We start from the raw sequence: 24,130 nt of genomic DNA, 5'->3' as shown, positions 1-24,130 counted from the left end.
CACTTTCATGTCCCGTAACCATGAAGACCGTCTCTGGCTCTGTTTATGAAGAGGAGGCTGTCAAGTCTAATGTGTGGTTAAGCCCTGTGGTTCACCTGCAGATATACTGCTTTCATCTAGTGCAGCGCAGATGCTTTCGTGTAACGTGAGGCTTCTTCTCATCTTTGCTGTATCAAGCTGTTTAAGCTCATCTTTTGAGTTAGTACATCGTATAAAAGGATGTTAAAGAAGTCACTAATTATTTTTGTATTTATATTGACGTTCATAGATGTGATGAGATAAAAGTGTTAGCTTGCTTGGCTTTTATCAGACTTCCAATTCATGACTTGAGAAATACAGTTCTGAACTGTTTACCTTCCAGAGGTTACGAACTGAAAACAGACTCCTGAAACAGCGCATTGAAACATTAGAAAAAGTAAGTATGTTGGTGATTAGATTTAATCTGTGTTAACTTATACTTAAATTGATGGCAATTTTATGATATGAAATGGGAATCTCAGAATTATAGCTTACTGTTTTTCCTGCTAATCTATGGTGTTTACTAACAGTGCTTAGCCAAATAGCGTGGCAATAACAAAGCAATTAGGGTCAGTGCTTGTAAATGTTTAAGGTTTTTATGTCTGGCCCTTAGTGAATATGAAATCAAACATTTTGACGTGCCCAACTTTTGTTGTACTGTTTTCTTTCTGAATTAGAAGTGTCTGTTCAAAGTCCAGAAGACTACATGAAATAGTGAACTGCTTGGGTGGAAGAGAGGTTATTGTGAGAGAATCCTCAGTTTTGAAAATCTGAAGTTGCTGGGTGTTTTTACGTAGGAGCAAAATGACAGACCTACCAATGACCAGAGAGAGATGGAGATGAAAGCAGATTATTTCATCGCTAGCGAATACAGCAGTATAGAGGGGTGTTGTTGCAGCATTCACATTCAGTACAGGAAGTCTGCTGCCATTAATGTCTTTTATATAGTTTTGAATTTTTGTAGCAGTTTTGGGTGCATGGCGGGGGGAGAATATCTTTTAAGACTTATTTCTCACAGATTTAGTCTGGAACAGAGTTTTATTATGCTTCTTTGTAACTGGATGTAACTTTAAAAGTATGCATGATAATTGTTGTCAGTACATTGCCAACATGCAGGCATCGTTCTCTGATGGCCTCTCCTGTATTCTGGTATTGTGCTTCCTGTGACAGATTGCATCTGAGCTGCTCTGCTCTAGAATGAGAACATTCTTGCCCATCTTAACTGTGAATAGCAACTATCTTTCAACAAATGAAATTTGAAGGCTCTTGTGTGTGAACAGTTGTTCATGTTTCACAGGGAAGAAAACGGTAAAGAGTCAATATAGAGTGACATTGTTGAAAGATGTCACACTTCAGATGTTAAATCCATTACAGTTTCTTGGGAAAACAGTCAATCTATGTCAAAATTCTAATTAATTGATTTCTGAATTTAGTTTGGAAAAATGCACGTAATGAGGACATATTGTGAAAGTTGTGACCAAAAATACAATTTTATAAACATCTTTTTTTCTAATGTTGAAGTGCTGATAAAATTAACTGAAAAGAGCAGACACTTTTTAAGAAGTTTGAAGCTGTAGTGAATCACTTTGATGCTCTTGGCAAATTTATAATAGTAAATAACCCTGTTTTATACTGAACTTGCAGAGGTTTGAAATCAGATTTTTTTTTTTTTTTTAATTAGGAAATCCATGATGAACTGCCAGACACTAATGCTTTTCAAATTCTATACTTAAAATTTCAGAATTCACTTTGAGTATCCCATTCTGACTGGAATGCGAACATTTCAAAATGGGAAAATATTATCTGTTAATAAGGATTTCTGAAGATCATTATCATCACAGCATCTGAAAAACAGCTCATAAAGTGTGAACAAACACATTCAGTTCTTCTGTTGAAAACTTATTTTTATTTAAAAATCTTTTTTCCTCATCCTAACCTACATGATTTAGTTGTGATTTCCTTAGTGTACCTTAATGACAAATGGCTTACCTTAACTTCTGATTAACAGCTCTTATCAACCAGTTTGAACTTTAATAAAAGTTCCAAGGACAGAGATGCTCTGTGAATAGATGTGTTCCGTTGTAGAATCTGCAAAAATTGAGTGCTTTCAAGGGTAGAAATGAATTAAATGTGCAACTTGGGAGGGCGGGGAATGTAGTGCTTGTCAGTGTGCATAAATGAAAACTTCTTTCTTGCAAAACTTTGGCAAGGAAAGAGAATCTATGAACTGCTCAATTGAGTTACTGCAGGAGTTCAGTAAAACAAAATATTAGCTGTCATAGTTGAAATTTTCCACTTGTGTCTGTCAGTTTGCACCATTTAACTTTCCTGCTTCATCTTTTTGGAAGCTTTAGTTCTGCATGAATGCCTCAGTGCTTAGTGGAGCTTCCTTTGTGCTCAAATTATGCCTTCCTTTCATGTTGTGGACGGACCATAGACCACGTCTTGCATCTATCTACTAGATCGAATCAGATAATGTATCAGTGACTTTTGTTAATTAGGGAAGCAAGCCATTCAGGTAAAAATAGCCAGTGTCCTGTAGGTGAATTCTAAGTGTTACGGAAATCTGGCTTTGAGACCTTCTTGTATCAGAGATGGACTGTGTTAAATCTATTGCAGAAAAGGCTGCTGCCTGGGACTTTCAGGCTGAGTTGCCATAATTTATATGAAGAGTTGTTAATTTTGCAAAAAGAGTTTGCACAGAAAACAGGTAGAATTTGGGCATTTTCTTTCTCTTGGCTCTTGTCTTTTTTGTCACTATTATCACCCCTTTGTTTTTTGGTTTTTCTTTTCCTTATTCCTATCTGAATTTTTCCTTTGTAGGAAAGTGCTTCCTTGGCAGATAGATTGATACAGGTATAGTCTTTTAGTCTTTTACTGTATGACTCTCTTCCTACTCTCAAAAAACCCCAAACTGCTTTAATGCATGCATATTTGCATGCTGTACTCTATCCCTGCCTTGCTGATTTGGAATAAATATAGAGCTAATCTCTTGCTAGAAACTTGTTTAATTTTGTTTACTAAAAAATATATAAACCCAATACCTGCACGTTATAATATTTTTCCTAACCTAATGTAATTTTTTGGTACAAATTTCTATGACAAATGGATTCTATGACACTGTATTAACACTGAAATTGAATATTGCAAACTTAAATCTGTGCATGTACAACTGAGTAATATTGCATGAAAAGAATTTAATTGAATGCAAGTACGCAATTGTGCTTGCTAAACGGATGCTGAACTTTGTAATAAAGTACTAAAGCAGCTGTTTAGTACTACCTTGTCCTAAAATTTCTACCAATTGTACTCCATGCTGTTTGCAAAACCAATCTGATGAAATAAGCAGCTAAGCATCACAAAGGCAGCCTTTCTCGGATTTGTCCTCAATTGCTTAAAAAAAATAAATTATGTCCTAAGGGACAAGTGACAAGGGCCCAGGAGGCTGAGGAAAACTACCTCATAAAACGGGAGCTGGCCACCATCAAACAGCAGAGTGATGAGGCCATTACTAAACTGGAGCAAGCTGAGAATACCATCAGGGAGCTCCAACAGCAGCAGCAATGGGTAAGGAGCCTGGCAGCACATCATCTCATCTGTTTCACTCACTTGTGTTTATTTTTCTTCATCATGACATGGTCTCTGTGCTGTCCTCGTAAATGCTTGTTCATTGTGATTTGCATTCTTAAAATTACATAAATTGAACTAAGTGATATTTTGGTCTGTTCTTACTGATAGATGAGATTCAGGACCCTGGAGAGATGTAAGTTATTAGTTTAAAAAAAAAGCAAAACCAACAAACAAACACAACAAAACTCACCAAGCCAAAAACCCAACAGCGACCCAAAAAAGAAAAAAACCCAACAACCCCCCCCACCCCCCCCACCACCAAAGAAATACTAACAAAAAACCCACACACAAAACCTTTCGTAGCTCCTAATGGTAAGAATCGAGCTATCGCAGATTGTGTCGCTCTGAATACTCAAATTTGAGAGGTCATTCGTAATGCCTTTACCTAGCTTCTCATTTAAGTCAGTCTCTTCCATGTTAACGTTTCTTCTGTGTACCTATGTTTTTTTTCATAGCATGCTTAAGTTTGCTGCTTGCGAAAATAGAAGGGTATTGTCCCCGAGTTTGGAGCTACAGGACTTTATATTAAAAGGTGGGGGTTTTTGTGCAGATAGAGCGGGAAAATAACCTCTAGCAGCTGTATGTAGTACTGTGTATGTATGTACTATGTGGTTTAGGTAGTATAATGTGCAAGACTTCAGACCGTTACCATGAGAGTGAAGATACTTTCTCTAAGCAACTTAGAGAAGCGCTCAGTATCTTTTCTTGAGAGACCAAGGGAAGCAGTTCCAGCAGTCTTCACTTGCTGAATAAACGGTGCGCTAGCAGTGTTGATGTGAATATGATCATATTGTTTTAAGTAGGTGGTATCCAAGTACTTGCCTGAAGCTCTGGGCGTTTCAGGAATATGAAATACAACTTTTTAGAACTACAGCATACTGCAGCTGCTTACCAGATCCCTTACAGGCAATATGGCAGTTTGTTTTACACATCTTCCACCAAAGCTCTGGAAATACTTGTATCTTGTCTTGGAAGGTAGAGATGAGATTTACCGTTGGACTGAAAAGAAATCGTAACTTAAATGCAACGTTATAGAAATGGTTTATTATGTCTGTTTAATGCATTTCAGTGTAAAAAAAGGTATATCTTTTAGAATAGTTGCAAGGCGTTATTAATGAGCTGTTACTCTGTAATGTGTAATGCTGCTTTTTGTTTAACTTCAGTTTCTTCAGGGAAAAAAAACAGGAAGAAATTATGATCAGGAAGATGGAGATGTGTTAGTGATGCTTTCCAAAATTCTAGATATGTTGTAATCTTTCAAGTGAAATAAAATAAGTAATGTTTATAGACATGGGTAGCCAGCTGTTTATTGTCTGATTACATTGGAATGTGTCTTTGGAGGCACCCGTGTTACTTACCTGTATTCAATTAAAAGTTATTAAAAGAGACTAAAATGCTGTATTTATCTATTAGTGAATTGATGGGTAACATGACTTTGAAAGCTAATGCTTTTAATTATGCTGGGGACCTTATTGAGTAGCAATGATCGGGAAGCCTGGCAGGTTGGCTAGGCATGGGAACTGGTCCTGAGCAAAACTATAGATAACTGTGAATTGCAAAATGGGCTGGATTGGAGATGTGAGGGTAGAAGATTGGGCAGGTACTGCAGGAGTGGAGAGTAAGTAAAATGCAAGAATGGGCAGTTAATTTAAGAGCCACGCTTCCTACCCTGCATGCTTGCAGCCTTGTTTTCCTCCAGTTAAATGTGAGCATGACTATAGGAAATAGTCTGTGCGTGGAACTGAGGCTGTAAATCCAGGTGGTTATAGAGGGATTTGTGCCTAGTAGCTGACTAATTTTGAAGTGTAAAGAATAGTACTGTGGTTTTGAGGACCCTCTGAATTAACTTAGACAATGTGGTGAAAGTGTTAATATGGTTTCAATTAGTAGTTCCCTAGATTCTGCTGCATTAGGAAGATTTGTAATTGAAGAAGCTTTTAACTTTGTTTCCAAGCATGGAAATAGGAGCAACAAATGTAAACAGCTGCATGCACTTAGGGCCCCACCTAGTGGAAATCCATCAATTTCTTTTGAATTTTAAAGTTCACTTTCAGTAGCGTACACAGATAAATCTTTTTACCACTTCTTAGTGCCAGTAGCTTTGCTCTTGGCAATACTCCTCTTCAGTATTGTCTTAGGAATATTTGCTTTAATTTTTTTTTCTGCAATTATTTCAGTTTTGTTCATGATTAGCAAAAATGATTGCCCAGTGAACTTATAAATGGCTGCATAGTTTATCTGTACTTATTTAAAGGTACAGCGTCTATCCTACGTATTTTATAATCTACATCTTTTCCAATCTTGAGTTGTCTGTTTCAGCATGATAGTAACTGTAAAGTTTGGGTATGAATTTCTGAATAGGAATGTATGAAAAGAACTGCCTAAGGATGCTTGTGGCTGCTTCTTCTGAACAACACTATGGGATTTAAAAAAAAGAAAACAAAACACAACCCACTTTTACTTGTAAATCACGAGGCAGGAGAAGTAAGAGTAGGGTTTTTTGTTTTGTCGGTAGCAAAAATATTATCTAAACCATAGTATGTCTAAGAAGGCTAACATATCCTTTGTAAAAAGGCTGTGCGTTTGTATTTAAATATTATCTAGGGTTTACTCTATCCGTTCTATGAGATTTGATAGCACAAGTTGAATGGCTTAAAGGTTAGTATTGAAAGGGACTACAGGATGTGTGTGTGTGAAGAAATTCTGCACTGCTTTGTAAGGCTGCATATGGAGATGGGTAGAGGAGTATTGTTTTGACTGAAGTCCAACACCAGAAGCCCAAATTACATGCAACTTTAATTTTTTCTGTGCTTAAGTATTTATAGGGAGTTTTTAGTTGAACCAGAATGACTTTATTACAAAGTGTTGAGTCTACTTAAAGAGGTTCTTACCATTATTTCTTAGTGAAAGGAAGTTCTGCTATACTATTTCTCCCAGACAACCTGGAAATAGTACTAATGATCATGTAATAAATCACATATTAAGTGTCATCAAATGTATTCTATGTATTTCTGAATATATTTAAGGTCATTTGGAAGGGGAAAAGGAAATGGAAAATAGTAAGGTTTGAGATGGAGACTTCATACTTAATTTTACTTTGGATGTGAACTTTTACATCTTAGAAGAACTCTGTCAGTGTAAGTTTTTTAAAAACAGTGTATAACCTGTACAATTTTTCATATTGATAGCTAGGAAAAAATAATTGTAAAGCTAACAATATTCTGAAGTGCTCCTGGAGTTGCCAAAATGGTTTTGAAGAGAATGGTACTAATCTGTCTCTGGCATGTCTAATCTTTATATATAGAACTTGCCAAAGGCTTCTAGATGTGGTGGGCAACCAAAAGATTAAGAGGAAAGCGGTTTCTTCCTTATACTGCTAGTAAATCAAGAACTGCATAGAGGAAGTTATGCCTGACTTCAACAGAATACGGAAGGTTTTCTTTTGAGGCATGCTAAGAGCGATGGTATTTGAGGAGTTAGGGGTGAGGGTAATCAGCCTGTTCTAACCTACTCCTGATAATTATGTGCTGAAGTTTGTTTCCCCCCCCCCCCCCCGTCTTTTTCTCCTGTTGTTTCTAAATGATAAAGGTAGCTTCTGCTGGAGGTATAAAAATGAATCATCTAATGATTTCTGCCAGTTAAATACGCCTCCAGAACACAAATCTCAGTCTTTCCCAGTGATACTCTAATTTTCAATGATCACCCAGTTCGCCAGTCTGAATGCTTGAAAATTGAATCTGAGAAATGAGAGGCAGTTCAAGCTAAAATTGCTTCACATCTTATTTTTAAGAAGGCACTTCAAGTGTATTATGGGAAGATAGAATTTTAATTGACTAAACATTCAGATGGAAGCATATGCGTTTTGCAAGGTAATTTATAGCCATGTATTTGGTTATTGTTACAGCAACTCTATAATGCCTAGTTTCTCTTCAGGAACTCATGCTAAAATGACTGATAATAATTAAGAGCATAGTAATTGATATAGGGAATACATGCTTGTAAATGAGTGTTGCATCCTTATGGAAGGCTTCACTTTATTTTACAATATACTTTTTTATATTATGTTCTGATTTGCAACCAAAAAGCAGAAAATAAAAATACTGTATTTAGTAAAATACTACAGTTAGTGCTTAAATGTGTAAACAAAGTTAGCTGGGCAACTGCTGAACAATCTGTTAGTTGCCCTTCAGTTATAGAGTACTGGAAAAGCACTCGGCCAAAATAGTATTAGGAATGGTTGTGTCAATCTCTGAGATTTTAAGAAAAGTTGGGGGAATATAAATCCAGTTGCGTGAAGCCAAGCAAGGACTTGTTTCCTTCAGAAGTAAATAGCTGACTTTCAGAACTGACTGACACATTTTTAGTGCTTTATATTACAGACACCTTTTCAACACAGCCAAGAAAAACAGTGTTACTGTGCTTAAAACATTTGGCTGGTGTCTGGAAATCTGGATTCACATTGTGGTTTATGTCACAAATTCTAGGGCTTAAGGCAAATACATAAAAGCAGTTTTTTTGCTAAAGAAGTCAGTCTTAAAATAGTTTTCAAACATTGTTTTGACTATATACATTACCTTTATAAACTAAATTATTAAAATTGTGTCTGGTGTTTTTAAGGAGCAAAAAATCACAACTTTGAACTTGTGAATATTGGGGTTTTTTAAATCTGTTTTGATCTTGGCTGTATTTTTTGCCAGTCTATCAAGACTTGATTTAAAGTTTGTTGTGGCTAAACAGATAGGTACTCCTGACATACTCCTTAGGCAGGCAAAATCTAAAGACAGGTTTAAAGAAGACTTGTGCCTGAAACTAGATAAGTAAGTTTTCTTACACTCTTCATTACTTATTATTTGACAAACATCTGTTAGAATTTTGTAGTCCAAAACTATTTAGAGTATACTTATATTTTGTTGCAAAATCAGGATGTATTCAGCTCTTCAAATTGCTGTTTTTTCTCAATTTCCTGGAACGTACAAGAGGACTTCTTACCTGGGGAAAGCACACTGTGTTTGTTCTAGTCCATATGTATCATAAGCAGAATCTGAAACAAGAAGCGTAGAGTCCATTTAAGTTGCTGTGCGTATCATCTGATGAACTTGCACAAACTTGCACAAACAGCCAGGGAATAAGGAAGAGCTGTTGCCTATTCTCTGCGTCTGCGTGTGTTACATAGGTATGCTACTCATGCTCCTATATCGTGTGAAGCAACTGTAGAAATGCATCAGCATTGTCCACCCATCCTCTCCTTACACTCAAATCAGGGCTACCTCCACTGCTGGCTGAGGCAAAGACACTATGTGGGTTAAAAGTAGTACGAATTAAATTAGTATTGTATAAGGGAAAATTAATATTAAACGTACTGTGATCTTTGTACATTGTGTTCTGTGTGTGTTCAACTGCACAGTTAAGTAGGATGAGCACTTAAATGGATAGTCTCAGTGACACTAAAGACTGCCTGCAGGAGCTATATTTGCCTTTTAATGCTTTGTATATATCCCTTCCGTTATAGCTCCCTGTAGACATATATACATATAAAAGAAATACAATGAATTTTAACACTAAGGTTAATGTGGATTTTGAATTTGGGTTGTACTGTAAGTCATGGTGAAAGGCTTAGCTGGCATGCAGAAGTATAAAAATAAATAAAAAACCATTTCCTTGACCATGTGGTTACATGTTGTAAATCCTTGTTTTGTCCTGTTTGCCTTTGGTTTGTGCATTAAAGGTCATACCCTAACAATGCCATACCCTAACAGAAGCCTATGGAACTGAAGACTTTTCTGTTAATTTTGTCAACTGTTTTTAGATGCAGAAAACTAAATTGTTTGATGCAAACGTAAAATAAAGTAAGAAAGAGCTGTATCTTTAGTATAACGAATACTCTATGGATTTTAAAGTTGCATTGTTAATTGAATAGAACTTCTATAGTATTTACTCTTCACAATGTAGCTAATGGCACCAAAGACGTATTAAATGATTTCCCTTTAAACTTAATTTTCAGGGTAGCCGTGCATACACAGTAACTAGGCAACTACGCTTTGGCAATTTCAACACCTTTTTTTTTTTTTTTTTTCCCCCCCTAAACCAGGAACTTAAATGCTGATTTAGGATGGCATTGCCTGTCAAGCAAGTCTGACAATCTGTGGTGAATCTCACGCCATTTTAAAATGACCCAAGAAAGAAATAAAATGTGTTTTGTAACTATTGAGCGGAGGAGAAAGTTAAGTGGGGCTTTTGAATACAAATGCTTAGTATGTATGACTTCAGTTGGATGTATCTGTTGAAAGATGCAGTTTCATGAAACTGTGCTTTAGCAAGTGAAAGGATAGATCTCACTTATAATTCCGGCTAAACAACAGTCAAAAAATAAGTTAATGTTGAATTAACTTACTTGAGGAGAACTGTATTTTTTTCCCTTCCTCCTGACATTTGGAAAAGGTGACCTTAAGTTCTGAACTGCTGTTTTATTACTGAGGGAATGTGTTTGGGTGTCCAGAGCTGGTTGGGGATAGTCTGGGAGTAAGTCTCGTATGGAAAGAATCAAATTTCTTTGTAGCGTGGGCCTGTGCTGTCTGTCTGGAAGGGGCTATACTGCTACTTGTGCCTGGATTTTTCTCATAGAGCCACAGGGCTTGCCCTAGAAGAGAATCTCAGTAGGAATATGTGTAGTGTGAGCAAACGAGAGCCAAGGGTTGGAGTGTAAGAAAGGGGCAAACCAAAGTGATTGCGCCTTGAAGCATACATGGCTTTATTTTAAATCCAAGATTATGGAAGGCTTCTGTTGAATCAGAGTTTAAGTGAGTAGGGATCAAGAGACATACTGTATTAACCCTGTAATTAGCTAGTCTTTCCTAAGCATCTTTTTCTGCACATCACAAAATAATCACAGATCCTTTGAGAATTTTTTTAGTTTGGGTAACAATGAGAGAAAAGTGTGGGTTGTTGCTCATCAGTACAAATAGGGGGCTCAGTTTGGTCTTGCACATTTGGCTGTGTGGAGGTGCAGTTGTTTGAGAGGCATAGCGTTAGGGTTCTTATTGTTAGCAGTCTGGAGGGACATGTTAGTAGACTTGTATAAGGTAAGCACTTCTGTTGGTCTTAAGCTAGTATTCCTAATGTTAAGCATTTGAATGTACTTTTCACTCCAAATCTGGCATATAAAACCCCTTTCAAACCATCTGTGCTTCATACTAAACATATTTCTGCAAACTTTGTAGCATAAATGCAGTTCACGATACAGTGAAGACTTTGTGCTACAGCTGGAAAAAGAGCTGGTCCAAGCCAGGCTGAGTGAAGCAGAATCCCATTGTGCCCTGAAGGAGATGCAAGATAAAGTTCTAGAGATGGAAAAGGTAAATCAAACCAGGACCTTCTGTATAAAATAGCACTAGAAACAGAATACAGGTCCCTGTAATTCTTTGCGTAACTCTGCTCTAGAATCTTCTCTTCTACGTTTTCCTGATTGCAAGATGCTTTTCAAACCTGAAGTTAATACAGCAAAAAACCCTAACATCTGTTTGCACTGGGAAAGGTTTGTGAAGAACAGATCACTTTTCTCCTGTTCCTGAAGCCCACTGCAGTGGAAAACTTGGATTCTGGTGGTCTTTACGCTAAACGTGAATTGTTTCAAAATTATATCCTGCAACAAGGGCAGTAGGCTTAGGGTGAGCATTGAGGTGATCCAAAACTAAATAGTTTGGGAGGGGAGGAGGAAAGAGTTCAACTTTTCCATTCCTAGGTCTTCAGTGTCTCCCACTTCGTCCCATTATGGGCAGGGAAAGAATACCTCCACTGTTTAGTATCGGTGTCTCTACTGCTTTTTGGGTGCCCTCCCAGCTTGTAACTTGCTGATGCCAGACTTCAAGCTGTACTCAAACCAACTGTCAAACATGTACCTTTCTTTGAAGATAAACCTAACTGCAAAATAAAATAGACAAAAAAGGAAAGAAAAAAACCCCCCTAGTGGACCTAAAATAAAGCACGCTCTTCAGATCCTGTTGTATTGGCGTTGGAAATTGTTTCCTCATGGAAACTTTGAAGAGCTGTATACTCAGGAGTGTGGGCAGAATTTACTAGCTAATTAGATTAATCCACTGGCGTTGAGATTTTACTTTTTTAATTATCTGAGGGGCTTGATGGGAGTCTGACAGGCTAGTAGTGTGGTAGTTCTTACTGTACTGAACACTGGTAAGAATTCAGGATCGAAGTATTTTTCAAAGTTCAAAGACAGACTACTTATTTACTTAACCTTCATCAGCATGAAGATGGCATACACCAAAAACTTAAATGTGAAGGAAAACTGGAGCAGTGGGGGAAGTTCCAGTGTACCAGACAAACTCAGATGTAAAGTAGTATTTCAGTCTGTCCATAATGAACTTAGGCACGTGAGAAGGTGACTGAAGTTAACTGCCTCAAACGCCTACAAATACAGCTCTTCACTGCTGTTGGTGATGTGTCATGTAATCTGGGAAAACTGCTCGGTAAGCCAAGACTTGCATGGCTATACTGACAGTGATGTAAACATTCAGAAACACACTCTATCGCTTCCTATATTTGCCAATACTTGGAGCCCATGATTTGAAACACAGAGATGCTGATAAATGGCTATTGCGCTGTGTTCTGTTAATCATGTACTTACTCAACTCTCAAGAAAACCTGGCAACTGTCACAGTATTACATATCTACAAAAATACTTGATTTTGCTGAAAATTACTACCGAGAGATACAGTAGAAAGTGATGAAGAACAGTTCAACTTTTGAGTATTTGGTGTCTGATGATTTGATGTAGGGATATTGTAGTTAGGCAGACTATGTCCTTTTTCTTCCCCTCTGTTTCTTTCCCAGACTTCCATTATTATATTTTCATCATTGTTTTACTTTCCTCAGATCACTCCTGCCATGTGTTTTCCTGTTTTCTGTTTAGCTTTCTCTAGTCTTTCTACTTTTTCCTCACGTGTTTTTGTAAACATCCATGCACTTTCATCTGTAAGACTTTTTCTTGACTGGTTGTTTTTTATAAATATTAACTGATGGTTCCTTCGTCAACATATCTTTTCTCCTTTTTAAAAGCAGATGACCTACTTCACAAAGTAAATTTCCATTTATTATTTTTCCTGTAAGCCTAAAGAAAAGTTATAACTCTAAGGGTATAATTTGAGTTCCTCATTTGCTTTACTTTTATCAACTAGCTCAAAATCTTTGATTTCTCTCCATATTTTTGATGATGTGTGAAAAATAGTGTAAATAATGGTTTGTTAGGGATATCGTCTGGGGAAATGTGGAAGTCAGAATACCTAAAACTACCTTGTCAATTTTTTCTGTAGTTGGCCGTTGGAAGACATTTATTCACATTCGCTATATCCAGGTACTTAGATTTTTTGAGGGATTTTATTTTGCAGGGGATGTGTAATTAAGAAACTTTGGTTAGTAATAAGAGTTATCGTTCCATGTCTATATTCTTGGAGTGGGTCTCACTAAGCACAATTTTATTCAAATGCATATTTAAGAGTATGGTCCTTGTTGCAGAGGAACAGCTCTCTCCCTGATGAGGAAAATGTTGCTAGACTACAAGAAGAACTGATTGCAGTAAAATTAAGAGAAGCAGAAGCTCTGATGGGTCTCAAAGAACTAAGGCAGCAAGTGAAAGATTTGGAGGAACACTGGCAGGTATGGGTAGCAATACGCTTTTAACTATTTTTATTTTCAACGAATGATGATAAAGCAAAAGACTATGAAATTTTGAGATGTAGAACCTAGTGATTGTGGATCAAGCCGCTGAGGTGGGAAAGTCTTTAAATGCAGCTGCCACAAGAAACTTTACTTCAAAAGTATGGTAGAAATTGGTTCCTAGTTGTTACAGGTGGCAGAGAGCCTGTGCTACCAGCTAACCATTCTGGTAGGAAGGAAGTACCTGATCAGTACTCCTACTTCACTAAACGTTAATAAGGGCTAGAAATAGGCAAAAGTCTCAGGATATACTTGCAGTTCCACTGACCTACTGTAGTTCGGAATGACTGCCTTCAGCTTTTTAATTGTCTATTCTTAAAACTGGGAAGCTTGCCTGGGTTTCTAGTTTTCAGGACAAACAGGAGCACTACAGCGACTTGTCCCCATATAACTGAGATCTTAAATGAAATAAGGGAACACCAGGAAAGATGAGGCATTACCAGCAATGGCATGCTATTTTTTTAGCGTCATCTAGCTCGTACCACTGGAAGATGGAAAGATCCTCCCAGAAAAAACACAGTGCATGAGCTACAGGATGAGCTGATGACAGTCCGATTGAGAGAAGCAGAAACTCAGGCTGAACTGAAAGAGACCAAACAAAGAATGATGGAGATGGAAACACAGGTATGTTATTGAACATGTGTGAATTGAGCTGAATGCTGGCAAGTTGGTGTCAAATAGTAGATTTCTGGTGATGATCTTTTACTATCTACAGGCATGACTTTAGTTCCAAAATGCGCTTTTTTAATGCTGTTAGACTAGGAGGGAGAATCTAGTGCATACCGTCAAACTTTAATGTCTCTTCTTTAGTCTTTTCTAGGACTAAGCTTTCTGCATTTCTCATTTGGACTAATTGGTAAACTCTGTGAATGTGTGTGCATCTCAATTCATTAAATTGTAACTGGAGTAACAACAAAAGTACTTCTAAGGTGTTTTAAATTTCACAAACATAATTGATGATTCTGATAATAGTAATTCTAATTCTTTAAATGGCAGTGTTTTCTTTCTTCTGGTGAAATTGCCTATACTAGATTATCCACTGAGATCATGAATCTGGTTACTAAACTGTGGACTCTCAGCAAAACAGCTGCATGTTGTCAAGTTTTTTTAGCAGAAGATTTACCTTTCATGTCCCAGAAAAGAAAAGCATGATTCACCATTGCTGAGATTTGTGCAGAAAAGACAAAAATAACTTGTCTGCGAAGATCTTTTTTGTGTAACTAGGGAATAAGTGATTATTAAGCAAACAAATCTGAAAGGAAAGTGCACTAAAGTTGGTGAGTTCATATTATATTAGTGAAGTCTCAACTGAATCAATAAGCACAATGTGCTGTTGATTGAAAAGGATTTGTAACAGGCTTTTGAGAAGTCTTCCCATGAAATAGCTGCTAAATGGAAGTGTTACTCGAAGGAGCCCTGTGCATCCAAAAGGCTAAAGAAACAAACAAACAAAGAAATCCTTTACTTGACAAGCTTCAGCAATCCCAGAAACCAGGAGAGCACATAAGGATGTGCTACTGAAGAGAGATGAGCTAACTGCAAAGCACATGGTGGCTTTTTTCTGACAGAGGCACCACTTTTGCTATACCAAATGAACAGCAGTTCCTTCTTGTCTTAACCTTCAAAATTTTCGTTCATGTGTTAATACTGTTTCACTACATTTAACGTGTGCTTTTGTTTTGTTGTCTTTTTCCCCCCATCTGTGTTTTTATTTTAGTCAGTAGGGGGCATAGGTATCCTGCTGTCTGGATTACACATATTAAAGTCAGAAGACCTGTAGGTACTTCTCACTTCAGTGTTATGCATCGAGTCTTTGTATGCGCTTATGCTGTTTAGCTATCATTTGACAGAAATACAGTGGTTCTCGTGTTGTGTACTGGTCTATGCACAGTTTTATATAAAAATGGTGTGGCTTGTACTCATGTACTGATCTTAATTAAGGTGCCATGTTACTTTCAGGAATTCACTGGACAGAGAAATGGGCACACAGTATTTCTGACGTATCTGATGTTTCTTGGATGCATCAGCTTGTTGCTGTAGTTGGGCTAAGAATTCAGAAAATCTTTGACTTATCTAAGCAAGAGATTGGGAAAAACAGATGTACAGCAGCTTTGGAATAATGTTCTTACAATGAGTCATCTGTTGTTTAAGAACAATTCCAATATCCTAAATGCCATGCAAACTTTTCTGATTACACATAGAAAATTCTGAATGCTTTTTCATCAAAAGTTTTTTATAGTAAATGATCTATAAGTCTTTCTTGTCAGACTTCAGGGAGTTAAATTAATATCAAAGATCTTTCCTTAACACACATTTTCTTTCCCTTTTTTTGTCATAAATTTCAGAATCAGATCAATAGTAACCATTTAAGAAGGGCAGAGCAAGAGGTTACCAACCTACAGGGGAAGGTACAGTATCTTTCTGCACAGAACAAAGGACTTCTTGCTCAGTTGAATGAAGCAAAACGTAGACAAGCAGAGATTGAATGCAAGGTAAACAACATTGTGAACAGACTATTTGTGTGCTAATGTGTATGTACTTTCTAGTCTTGTCTGCTATTGTTGGATAGAGTTGTGTCTTAATTGAGAAGTAGAAATCACAAAACCAAAACTTTCTTTTACTGATTTGACAGTATCATCTTGAATTTACCATCTCACAAAATCACTTGAGGTTTTGACAGAGCTGTTTCTTTGTGGTCCCACAAAGATAAACTTTTACTTTAGAGTGTGGTTCTACTTGGAAAAGTGTCTGTGTATAATATATAAAAAGACACTCTTACACCACAGATTCTGATCACTGTGTACTCCGATCGTCTCTAGTGAGAGAAGAGGTTCATTACTTCAGCACGAGCTATTACTGCAAAATTAGGTTAGGTTCAAAAAAGGGGAGTAAAAGTAGTATTTGAATGAAGAGGTGTACAAAAGGGAGTGTTACAGTAGTCATTGCCTAATAGTAACTAGACTTTAAGGGGACAGCCCAAAAACACTGGGCAAGAGAGTAGTTTTTATTGCCGGCAATGCACAAAAGAGAGCCCAATCTAATGTTTGAATCTCAGATTTAATTAGTCAATTTTGTAACTAAATCCATAACCAATTACTAATAACTTATGTCTTCATAACTTGTGCACACATAATATGGACAAGAAATAAAGGATAAGTTTTTCAAGCTTTTTTCCTCTTAAATTGGATGAAAATTTTCCTGAAATTGCTACTGATATTTACTTCAAAAAAGGGTAATATTAGTTGATAAAGCACTATAGTTAAGACATTATTTGCTAGAGACAGGAAACCAACTTTTTACTTAAATGTAATTTCCAAAAGATGTATGAATAGTCTTTTATAAAATCAGCTAGAGCTGAATAGTCAGTAATTTCTAAATAGGATACTTATTAGGATGTTAAAAATAGTACTGAGATGAATAATCAGACTACTATTTTTTAAACTGTGGCTGTGAATTTGCCACTTGAGAGCAGGTGCTGTTGTATAATTTGTTTTTCATGATCACAACTTACTCTTGCCTTTAATGTAACCAAACCTTTATGTGCACTGCTTGTTTCTATTCTCATTCATGCAGAACACTGTTATTGGTTGAGTGTTTGTTTTTCAATTTTATCCAATATACATGCATTTTGCTTGTAACACCCTACGTACCCCAAAGACTGCATGAGCTGCAATTCCAGCAAAGGCTTCTGTGGACAATATGAATCAAAAGTGTAGTTTGAATGGTTTATTGGTGTCACTTAGCCTGGAGATGAAATGACATCCTTATTAATGTGCACAGTTTTGCTATAATATCACACTTCTCAGTTTTTACAGATTTTAATTTCTTCTTACAAATTCTTTTCTCCAAGGTAATGAATAAATCTAGACAATTTAGTTGTGTAGTAAACTCTAGTCTTATGTTCATTACTCAAAGCCACAGTGTGTAATTTGTAATTGGCAATTTCCTGCTAGTTTTGCATTAGTTATAGTTCTTTCAGCAAAAGTAAGCTGATTTTTGTTGTTGTTCAGTGCCATTTTAAAGAAATTTAAGAACAGTAAGTAACTGAGATGTACTCCAGGTATTTCAGGTTTTTTTAGGTTCTCATTTTTCTTGCTGTCTTGCCAGTTCCGTTTTTGTTACCGGTGGAACCAGAATCTAAAGTGCGGTGAAGTCGTAACTTCTGCTGACACATCAAACTCCATCACAAGCTTTTAGGAAACAAGCCAGTCAATCTTAACTAGAAGTAATTGTTTCTACTGACTGGGTTTTGTTTACCATAATCACTGTTTTCCTAAGTGCTATTATTTTTTACGTGCTGAGATTATTCTTATTGATCTCGTCCCCCCCTCCTCCCCCAATATTCATGATCTTGGTGATATGTCTTTTCATATAACCCATAACTTTTGATTGGTTTTTAATACTGAAGGTCCTCATTAATCCTTAAGAGATTGAGAGGGTGTAGTCAATATTCTGAAGTTTTTATGTTGACTATAAAAAGAGTAATGTGTCTTTAACCTGACTAATGAGTTAATGTACATGACTATTCTCACTGGGATAATTTGCTTGGAAAGTTACGTTCTAACACAGGATAGAGAAAAATGTGATAGTAATAGACAGAGCACCAGTCATATTTTTTAGAGATTCTCTGAAAGTAGCAGTGGTCAATAGCCAGTGAAGTAGTGGTACTGACATACAGCAACATTAGATCCTGAAACTTGTTTTGCACTCACTGATAGGAATAAGATTACAGTTTACATTGTATCGTGTTTTCCAAGTGGACATTTATGATATAAAATCAAATATTACCAATCTGATGCATATATGTTACGTGGAGTTCTACTGTTTAACTGTGAGCTGGACTGTGACTTCTTGGGATGAGGCTTAGTATAATACCATATAGACTCCTGTACTGTTTAAATACACAAGGTTTTTTTGGTAACTGTATTGAAAGATGCTCACATTTAACTTGTTGGAAACTACCTTGCTTCAATGTAGCTTTGCCTTGTATTCCCTTTCCCCTCCACCTCTGATATTTGTCATGAACTTTCATTGTGACTTTGTTCTCTAATAATCTATACAAACAATTCAGCAATGTTTTACAGATATAAGAAGAATGCCATGTCATCAAAAAAATTAAGCCATGTTAAACAATATACACAAGTTCAAGTGTTCTCCTGCTCCTTAAATGGGACATAACTTGGTATTGAACTTCCTATTGCTGTTTCAAACTCATGAAAAACTTTTCAATTTCAAACTCTAACTATATGATAATATACAGTTAAATGAAAAATGAGAGGATATAAAAAGCCATTGTCCTTTGACTGTTGATTTGTAAGGATTGTCATTCTGTTTCCTCTCCTTTGCTCTCCATGTTCAGACTACTGGAAGCATGATTTTTAGCTTAATCCAAGACTCATGCCCAATGCTTCCACTTTTTCTTGTTATAGAAGAGACTGCTTTAAGTTCCCATCTCCCCACCTCTGTATCCCAATAAATGAAGGCAATTCCTGTGTGGGATTGTTTAAGGTTATTTCACTGTGTGAGGAAAATGAGATTTTAATTTTGAAGTGAATTTAAACAAAAAAATAAAAGCTGAAGTTTAAAGTAGAAAGAGAAATATTGTTATGCTTGTCAAGCCAAAACCTTGCAACGTTAGTGGCTTTGTTTATACTAACTAGGTTTACAAAAAACTAGCATACCCTATCACTACTATGTAAGGCATATGTTCCAAGCGTGCAGCAATAACAGCGGACTTTTCATGCCTACGGTCCTTCTAGAAGTAGGTTCAGTATCTGCAATGTTACTAAACAGTGTTGCTACCAACTGAGATTTGGCTTGCAATACAGATAGTAGCAGGTAGGTTGAATTGAAAAGACAGTACTGCAGTGTAAATACCTGAAGTAAAGCTATTTTAATATGCTACTGATACAACAACTTTGTATTCAAAACTGATGAAGAAAGTTTCAATAATCTTTCAGGCAGTGTCATGGAGCAACACAGACAAATACTAAAGTTTTGTAGCACTAAATATTTTTAAAAGTTCTACCTTGCATCTCCTTAAATCTAGCAAGTTTGTTATTCACGATTCCATTAGAAACTGATGTTTGATATTTTTTTTCTTCTTCTTCCAATTGGTTCAAGTCATCTGAAATCATGCTCTAGTTTTATTTCTGTCACTACAGTTTGGCTAGGTAGCTGTATTTCTGCCAGAAGTGGTGTATCAAAGAGAGACATGTTTGTATTTTCAACTCCCCAATTGTTTTTTCTATGGAGAACGAACTGGTACGTTATTTCTGGAGCTTGTATTTTTCTTTAAAGGATAGCTTAAAATATATAAGCAGAAATTAAAATTTTTGTAGCAAGTTGCATCTCATACCACCTATACAGCAACTGTTTTCTGTCACTGGTGTGTGCTGTTTTCCCCTCTTTATCTGACTACTGCATTTACAGCAAGGACTTAATTTCAAATTGTTTCTTGAAACACAACACTGATCTTTCTAATCAGTTTTGCTAAAGAAATTACAACATAGTATTTGTGACCCCGCCCCAGTCTTGTCTTTCCTACCATATCAACTTTTGTGGTAGTTATTAAGAACATGCTCTGTTTCGGAGATAAAGCATCAGTGCCATCTAGAGCAACACTATTGACTCATCTCAGATACCAAAGTCAAACCAAGCCAGTCTGTCCTTTAGCTTTCAGTTAAGTACATGCAATCCTGTGGACTTGTGGGTTTGGCTTCATTCGAGCAATTATGCAGCAGAATTTAGCAATAATGGCTGAACTCTGTCTAGCACATGGTGGATTTCTCTGAAATGGACTCCACTGATTACAAATGCTGTTAATTGGGTACTGTAGAAGATGTACCTTCATTACAGGGATCTTTTTTCAAACAAACAGCGTGTTTTCAAGTAGCTACTATAGATAAGCTTTGGCATGTTCAATTCGGTCTCAACCAAACTGTCTAATGAGGGTGGTTAAGGACTGTCCGTTTGAAGCACACATTAAAATAACTGAAATACTGGAACTGACTTACAGTAACTATAGTTTGTAGGGTTACACCAGTCTGCCATAAAAGTGTAGGTGTACCTGAGCCTAGCCTGTCCCTTCCCCAGAATTATTTGCACTCCAGCTGAAAGTATTGCTCACTCAATATCTATCACTGTTTTCTCTCTGTGGTTGTACCAAGCTGCTGACAATATAATATTAATTGTTTCGTGCTCTGAAGTCTTGAGCACTTGCCTCATAAAACAGAAATAAGGGAATTTCCTTCTCTCTTGTCCAAACTCAAATTGCCTGTCACTCATAGGGAAACTTACAGGTTAAACTTACACCAGGAGTCTGATTGTAGGTTACAGGCATTAGAATTTTATTCTAAACTATCTTGCAAATCTTTGTTGTATACTGTGACTAAGATAGCTGGACTTAAATGAGGTTGAGAATATCTGTGCTATTGTGTTCGGTTTTTTTTTTAATTTATTTTTTAGACAAAAAGAATGATGAAGTAAGTAACTCCTGTATAGCTTTGCTGTTTCTTTATAGATATAAAAAGTCAAAAGTTGAAGTATGAGCTGGTTTTTTGTTGTTATGTTAATACTTTTTCTTAATTTACAATATAACATTTCTGAACACAAAACAGCTGTTTTCTGGACCTGGAAATTGATAACAGCATGTTTTCAAAACTACACAGATATTTTTTTAGATTATTATAGTTTAGAATTGATATTAGATGTTTACATAATTCTATGGGTTAAAATTAAATTTAGGTTCTTTAGAATATGCCTTATCAATAGGTATGATATTTCACACAGCGGTGTATTAAGTTTTCTTTACTTACATGATTTTGGGTAAAAGTAGCGCACAGTCTTTAATCAACTGAAACCGATAATATTTGTTAGCTTCAATCTATTACGTTTTTCAGAGTAAAGAAGAAGTGATGGCAGTACGGCTCCGTGAGGCAGACCGCATTGCAGCTGTGGCTGAACTTCAACAGCATATTGCCGAATTAGAAATCCAGGTAACAAGTGATGGCATTAAATGTGTAACTTGATACTGATTACTTTTTGTACTTTGTGGTCTTTTTTCTTCCTCCGCTTTCTTTTCTTATTAACCTATTGTGAATACAAGGCACTGCTTTGCAGAGTGGGACAATGCTACATTGCTGAACATGCCTCCTTTATAAGCAAAGGCCTTAAATCTATCTTATGGGCATACTTCTTAGCTGTGAATAATTGCTTCTGTACAAGCACCAGGCTACAGGCAACACTCTCTTAAACCCTGACTTCTGTATTTGTTTTTTGTCTTGTAATTGGTAATTTTTACCAATTAATAGATGAGATTGAAAGCATCCTCTGTCCAAAAAAAATGCACACATTTTATTCCAGCGACCATTCTTTTCTGTGCTTGCTCTCCTGCTGCGGCCAGTATTGGAGGATTTGTTGTTAAACCCTTACTCCCTTTATGTAAATCTTGAAACCAGAAATGCTGTTTACTGGTACCATGTCACTGTAGGATCTGAAGATGCATTCTTTGGCCTCTGTGTTGTTCCTTATGCTTTCAGTTCCTCTTGGAGCTTTCACTGTCCTGTGAACTCACTGCTTTCTTGATGAGAGAACCATAAATGACTGTTCTTTATATTTTGTTGGCTTTGAAAAATCATGATGTCTTAACTGTAGTCTGTCCTTCCTGTACTCATATGCTGTTGTCCTGTCTGAATTTTGCTGTGTCTGTCTGCAAAGGTTTTCTTGGTTATTATTCCTAAGTTACAAGCTAGTTACTCTCTAGTTTACCTTTTTTTTTTTTTTTTTTTTAAAAAAAACTGGTATTGATAGTGTCTTTCTTTCCTCTGAGATCTTTCCTTCAAGGTGATGATTTTACTGTATTGTGTCCAAGCCGCCTTTTCCCTATGATTCTCAACTACTTGCATCTTTTTCATCTTTTCATATATAGAATGCACAAACAAATTTAATGGAGCTTGCATAAAGAATTTTCACTTTGAATATTTTTCCTGTAGTGCAGCAGGCACTAAATTTATTAAAAGATAAAGCAATCATTTCTTTTAATCACGTAATGCTTAGATAATGCTGTGATCAGTACATTAGAAATACTTAGATAACTACAGTAAGCACTGCATATGAATCATTTATCATCTAGTAAGATAACAAGAGAATAGCTGAGTTTAGGTCAATCTTCTACTTGTGTGTTAGCATTTTACTAAAAAAAAAAAAGTTTAAAGGTTACCTCAAACAATGCGATTTTGTAGGTGAGGAGCCAGTACTCATTTTGCATTATTTTCACTTTAGCACAGACTTTAAATGCCATCCTGCTTCCATTGTTTGACTGATACAGGTCTCCCAAAAAGTATTCTAGTCTTGTTTTTATGAAGTGAAGAAATGGTGGATCCCATAATGACCAGTTGTTTTTTCTGATAGTTTTTTCTGTTGCGCAATTAGAATTGTGTTCATTTTTTAATGTAAATACATCTGACTTGGTCTTCTGTTGTTTGACTGATCAAATCATCAGTGCTCAGTCACTTTATAGCGCTCTACTATTCCCTTTTCATATTTCTGCTTAAGCTATGGGTGCCAGAATTGCATGCGGATTTTTATAATAACCTGTCATGAGACAGGTAAAGAAGTTAAGTGCAGGAATGTAATCTATTTCATGACTCTGGCTAATATAGCCAAAGATTACACCGTCCCTGTTTTGTCATGATATTGCACTGTCTCATGATCGGTTGTTTATCCACATCATATCTCCTTCCTTTTCACAATTACTACTTTGCATGATGCAATCTTTAGTTATGCTTTTCCGTTTTTCTCATATTCTAGGTGGCCTTGGTTTTTGTTTCTTAAAGTGCATTTCAGGTTCCAGTCTCTTTGGTGTTCTTAGATGATCACCTGTTCATGATTTCTTGATCTGTAGTCTCTTACTAAGATTCTTGATTTTCTGCACAAATGAGAATGCTTTCTTTGTGTACGGTCTGGCGTATGAAGTCATTCTGCGGCTGGGGTTCATGTTCCTAATTTAATGAGTTTGCCCTGTTAGGCTTTTGGTGAACTGTTGATCTCAAACTTACACTAGCCTGAAATACAACTTCTTCAGTTGTGAAATACAGGTTTTGAGTGTTAACTGTATAAAGACATTTAAAATAACAGTGATTTAGTAGAAATAAGTTCCTCTAATGTCAATTTACTTATTTTTGACACCCTAGTTGTGACTTGAAATGCTTTTATTGGGCTGTGACAGGTGTTTTTTTGTAAGATTCTGTAAGCAGATAGATATTTTTGACCAGTTTATTTTGCCAGCAAATATGAAACTTATGATCAAAACTTCCTTTTTGGGTACTCATGCTCAAAGGCCTCCGAAACACCTGCACCAAAAAAAAGTAATAATGGAGTTGGAAAGCCTTAAGTCCCGAAGCTTGTAAACTATAAAACATGCAACTGATAACAGAGCTTAAACAAAAGCTGCTTTTTAAGGAAATTGAAAATCTAGATAACTTGTTCCTCATTGGAGAAAGAGCTGCCTCCCGTTCTCTTCCATTCAGCTTGTCACTGAAATTGCTGTGACCTGATGTGGGGAGCAGAGGGCCTTTTAATCCGGACTTGCCTTTATGACTTGAAATGCAATATTTAATACCATAAATACATTTAGCCAGTCTTAGAGCGTAGGTGTCAGTCTCAAAGTAATTGCGCTTTTAACATGGAGCATCGCAAATAGGTCTGCTTGTTATATTGTTTCAAAGCTGATAAAGATGAAGGGAGGAAGTTAACT

General features: G+C 36.4%; 1 protein-coding gene across 4 annotated transcripts in view; it reads left to right on the top strand.

The window, feature by feature from the left end:
* Positions 1-24,130, top strand: part of EVI5 (ecotropic viral integration site 5) — an 85,410-nt gene that overhangs the window by 28,399 nt on the left and 32,881 nt on the right. For 2 of the 4 annotated variants that reach the window (XM_082312481.1, XM_082312482.1), the window contains exons 11-18: positions 362-415; positions 2,842-2,874; positions 3,439-3,585; positions 10,866-11,000; positions 13,174-13,314; positions 13,840-13,998; positions 15,720-15,866; positions 21,276-21,371. In XM_082312481.1, the coding sequence (XP_082168607.1) occupies positions 362-415; positions 2,842-2,874; positions 3,439-3,585; positions 10,866-11,000; positions 13,174-13,314; positions 13,840-13,998; positions 15,720-15,866; positions 21,276-21,371 (912 nt within the window). The remainder of the gene's footprint in view (positions 1-361; positions 416-2,841; positions 2,875-3,438; positions 3,586-10,865; positions 11,001-13,173; positions 13,315-13,839; positions 13,999-15,719; positions 15,867-21,275; positions 21,372-24,130) is intronic. The other 2 variants (XM_082312484.1, XM_082312483.1) reach the window with 1 other exon arrangement.

The sequence above is a fragment of the Platalea leucorodia genome (assembly GCF_965183815.1).
Source record: "Platalea leucorodia genome assembly, chromosome: 5".
NCBI classification, from domain to species: domain Eukaryota; kingdom Metazoa; phylum Chordata; class Aves; order Pelecaniformes; family Threskiornithidae; genus Platalea; species Platalea leucorodia.
This window is presented reverse-complemented; position numbering and strand designations above follow the sequence as displayed.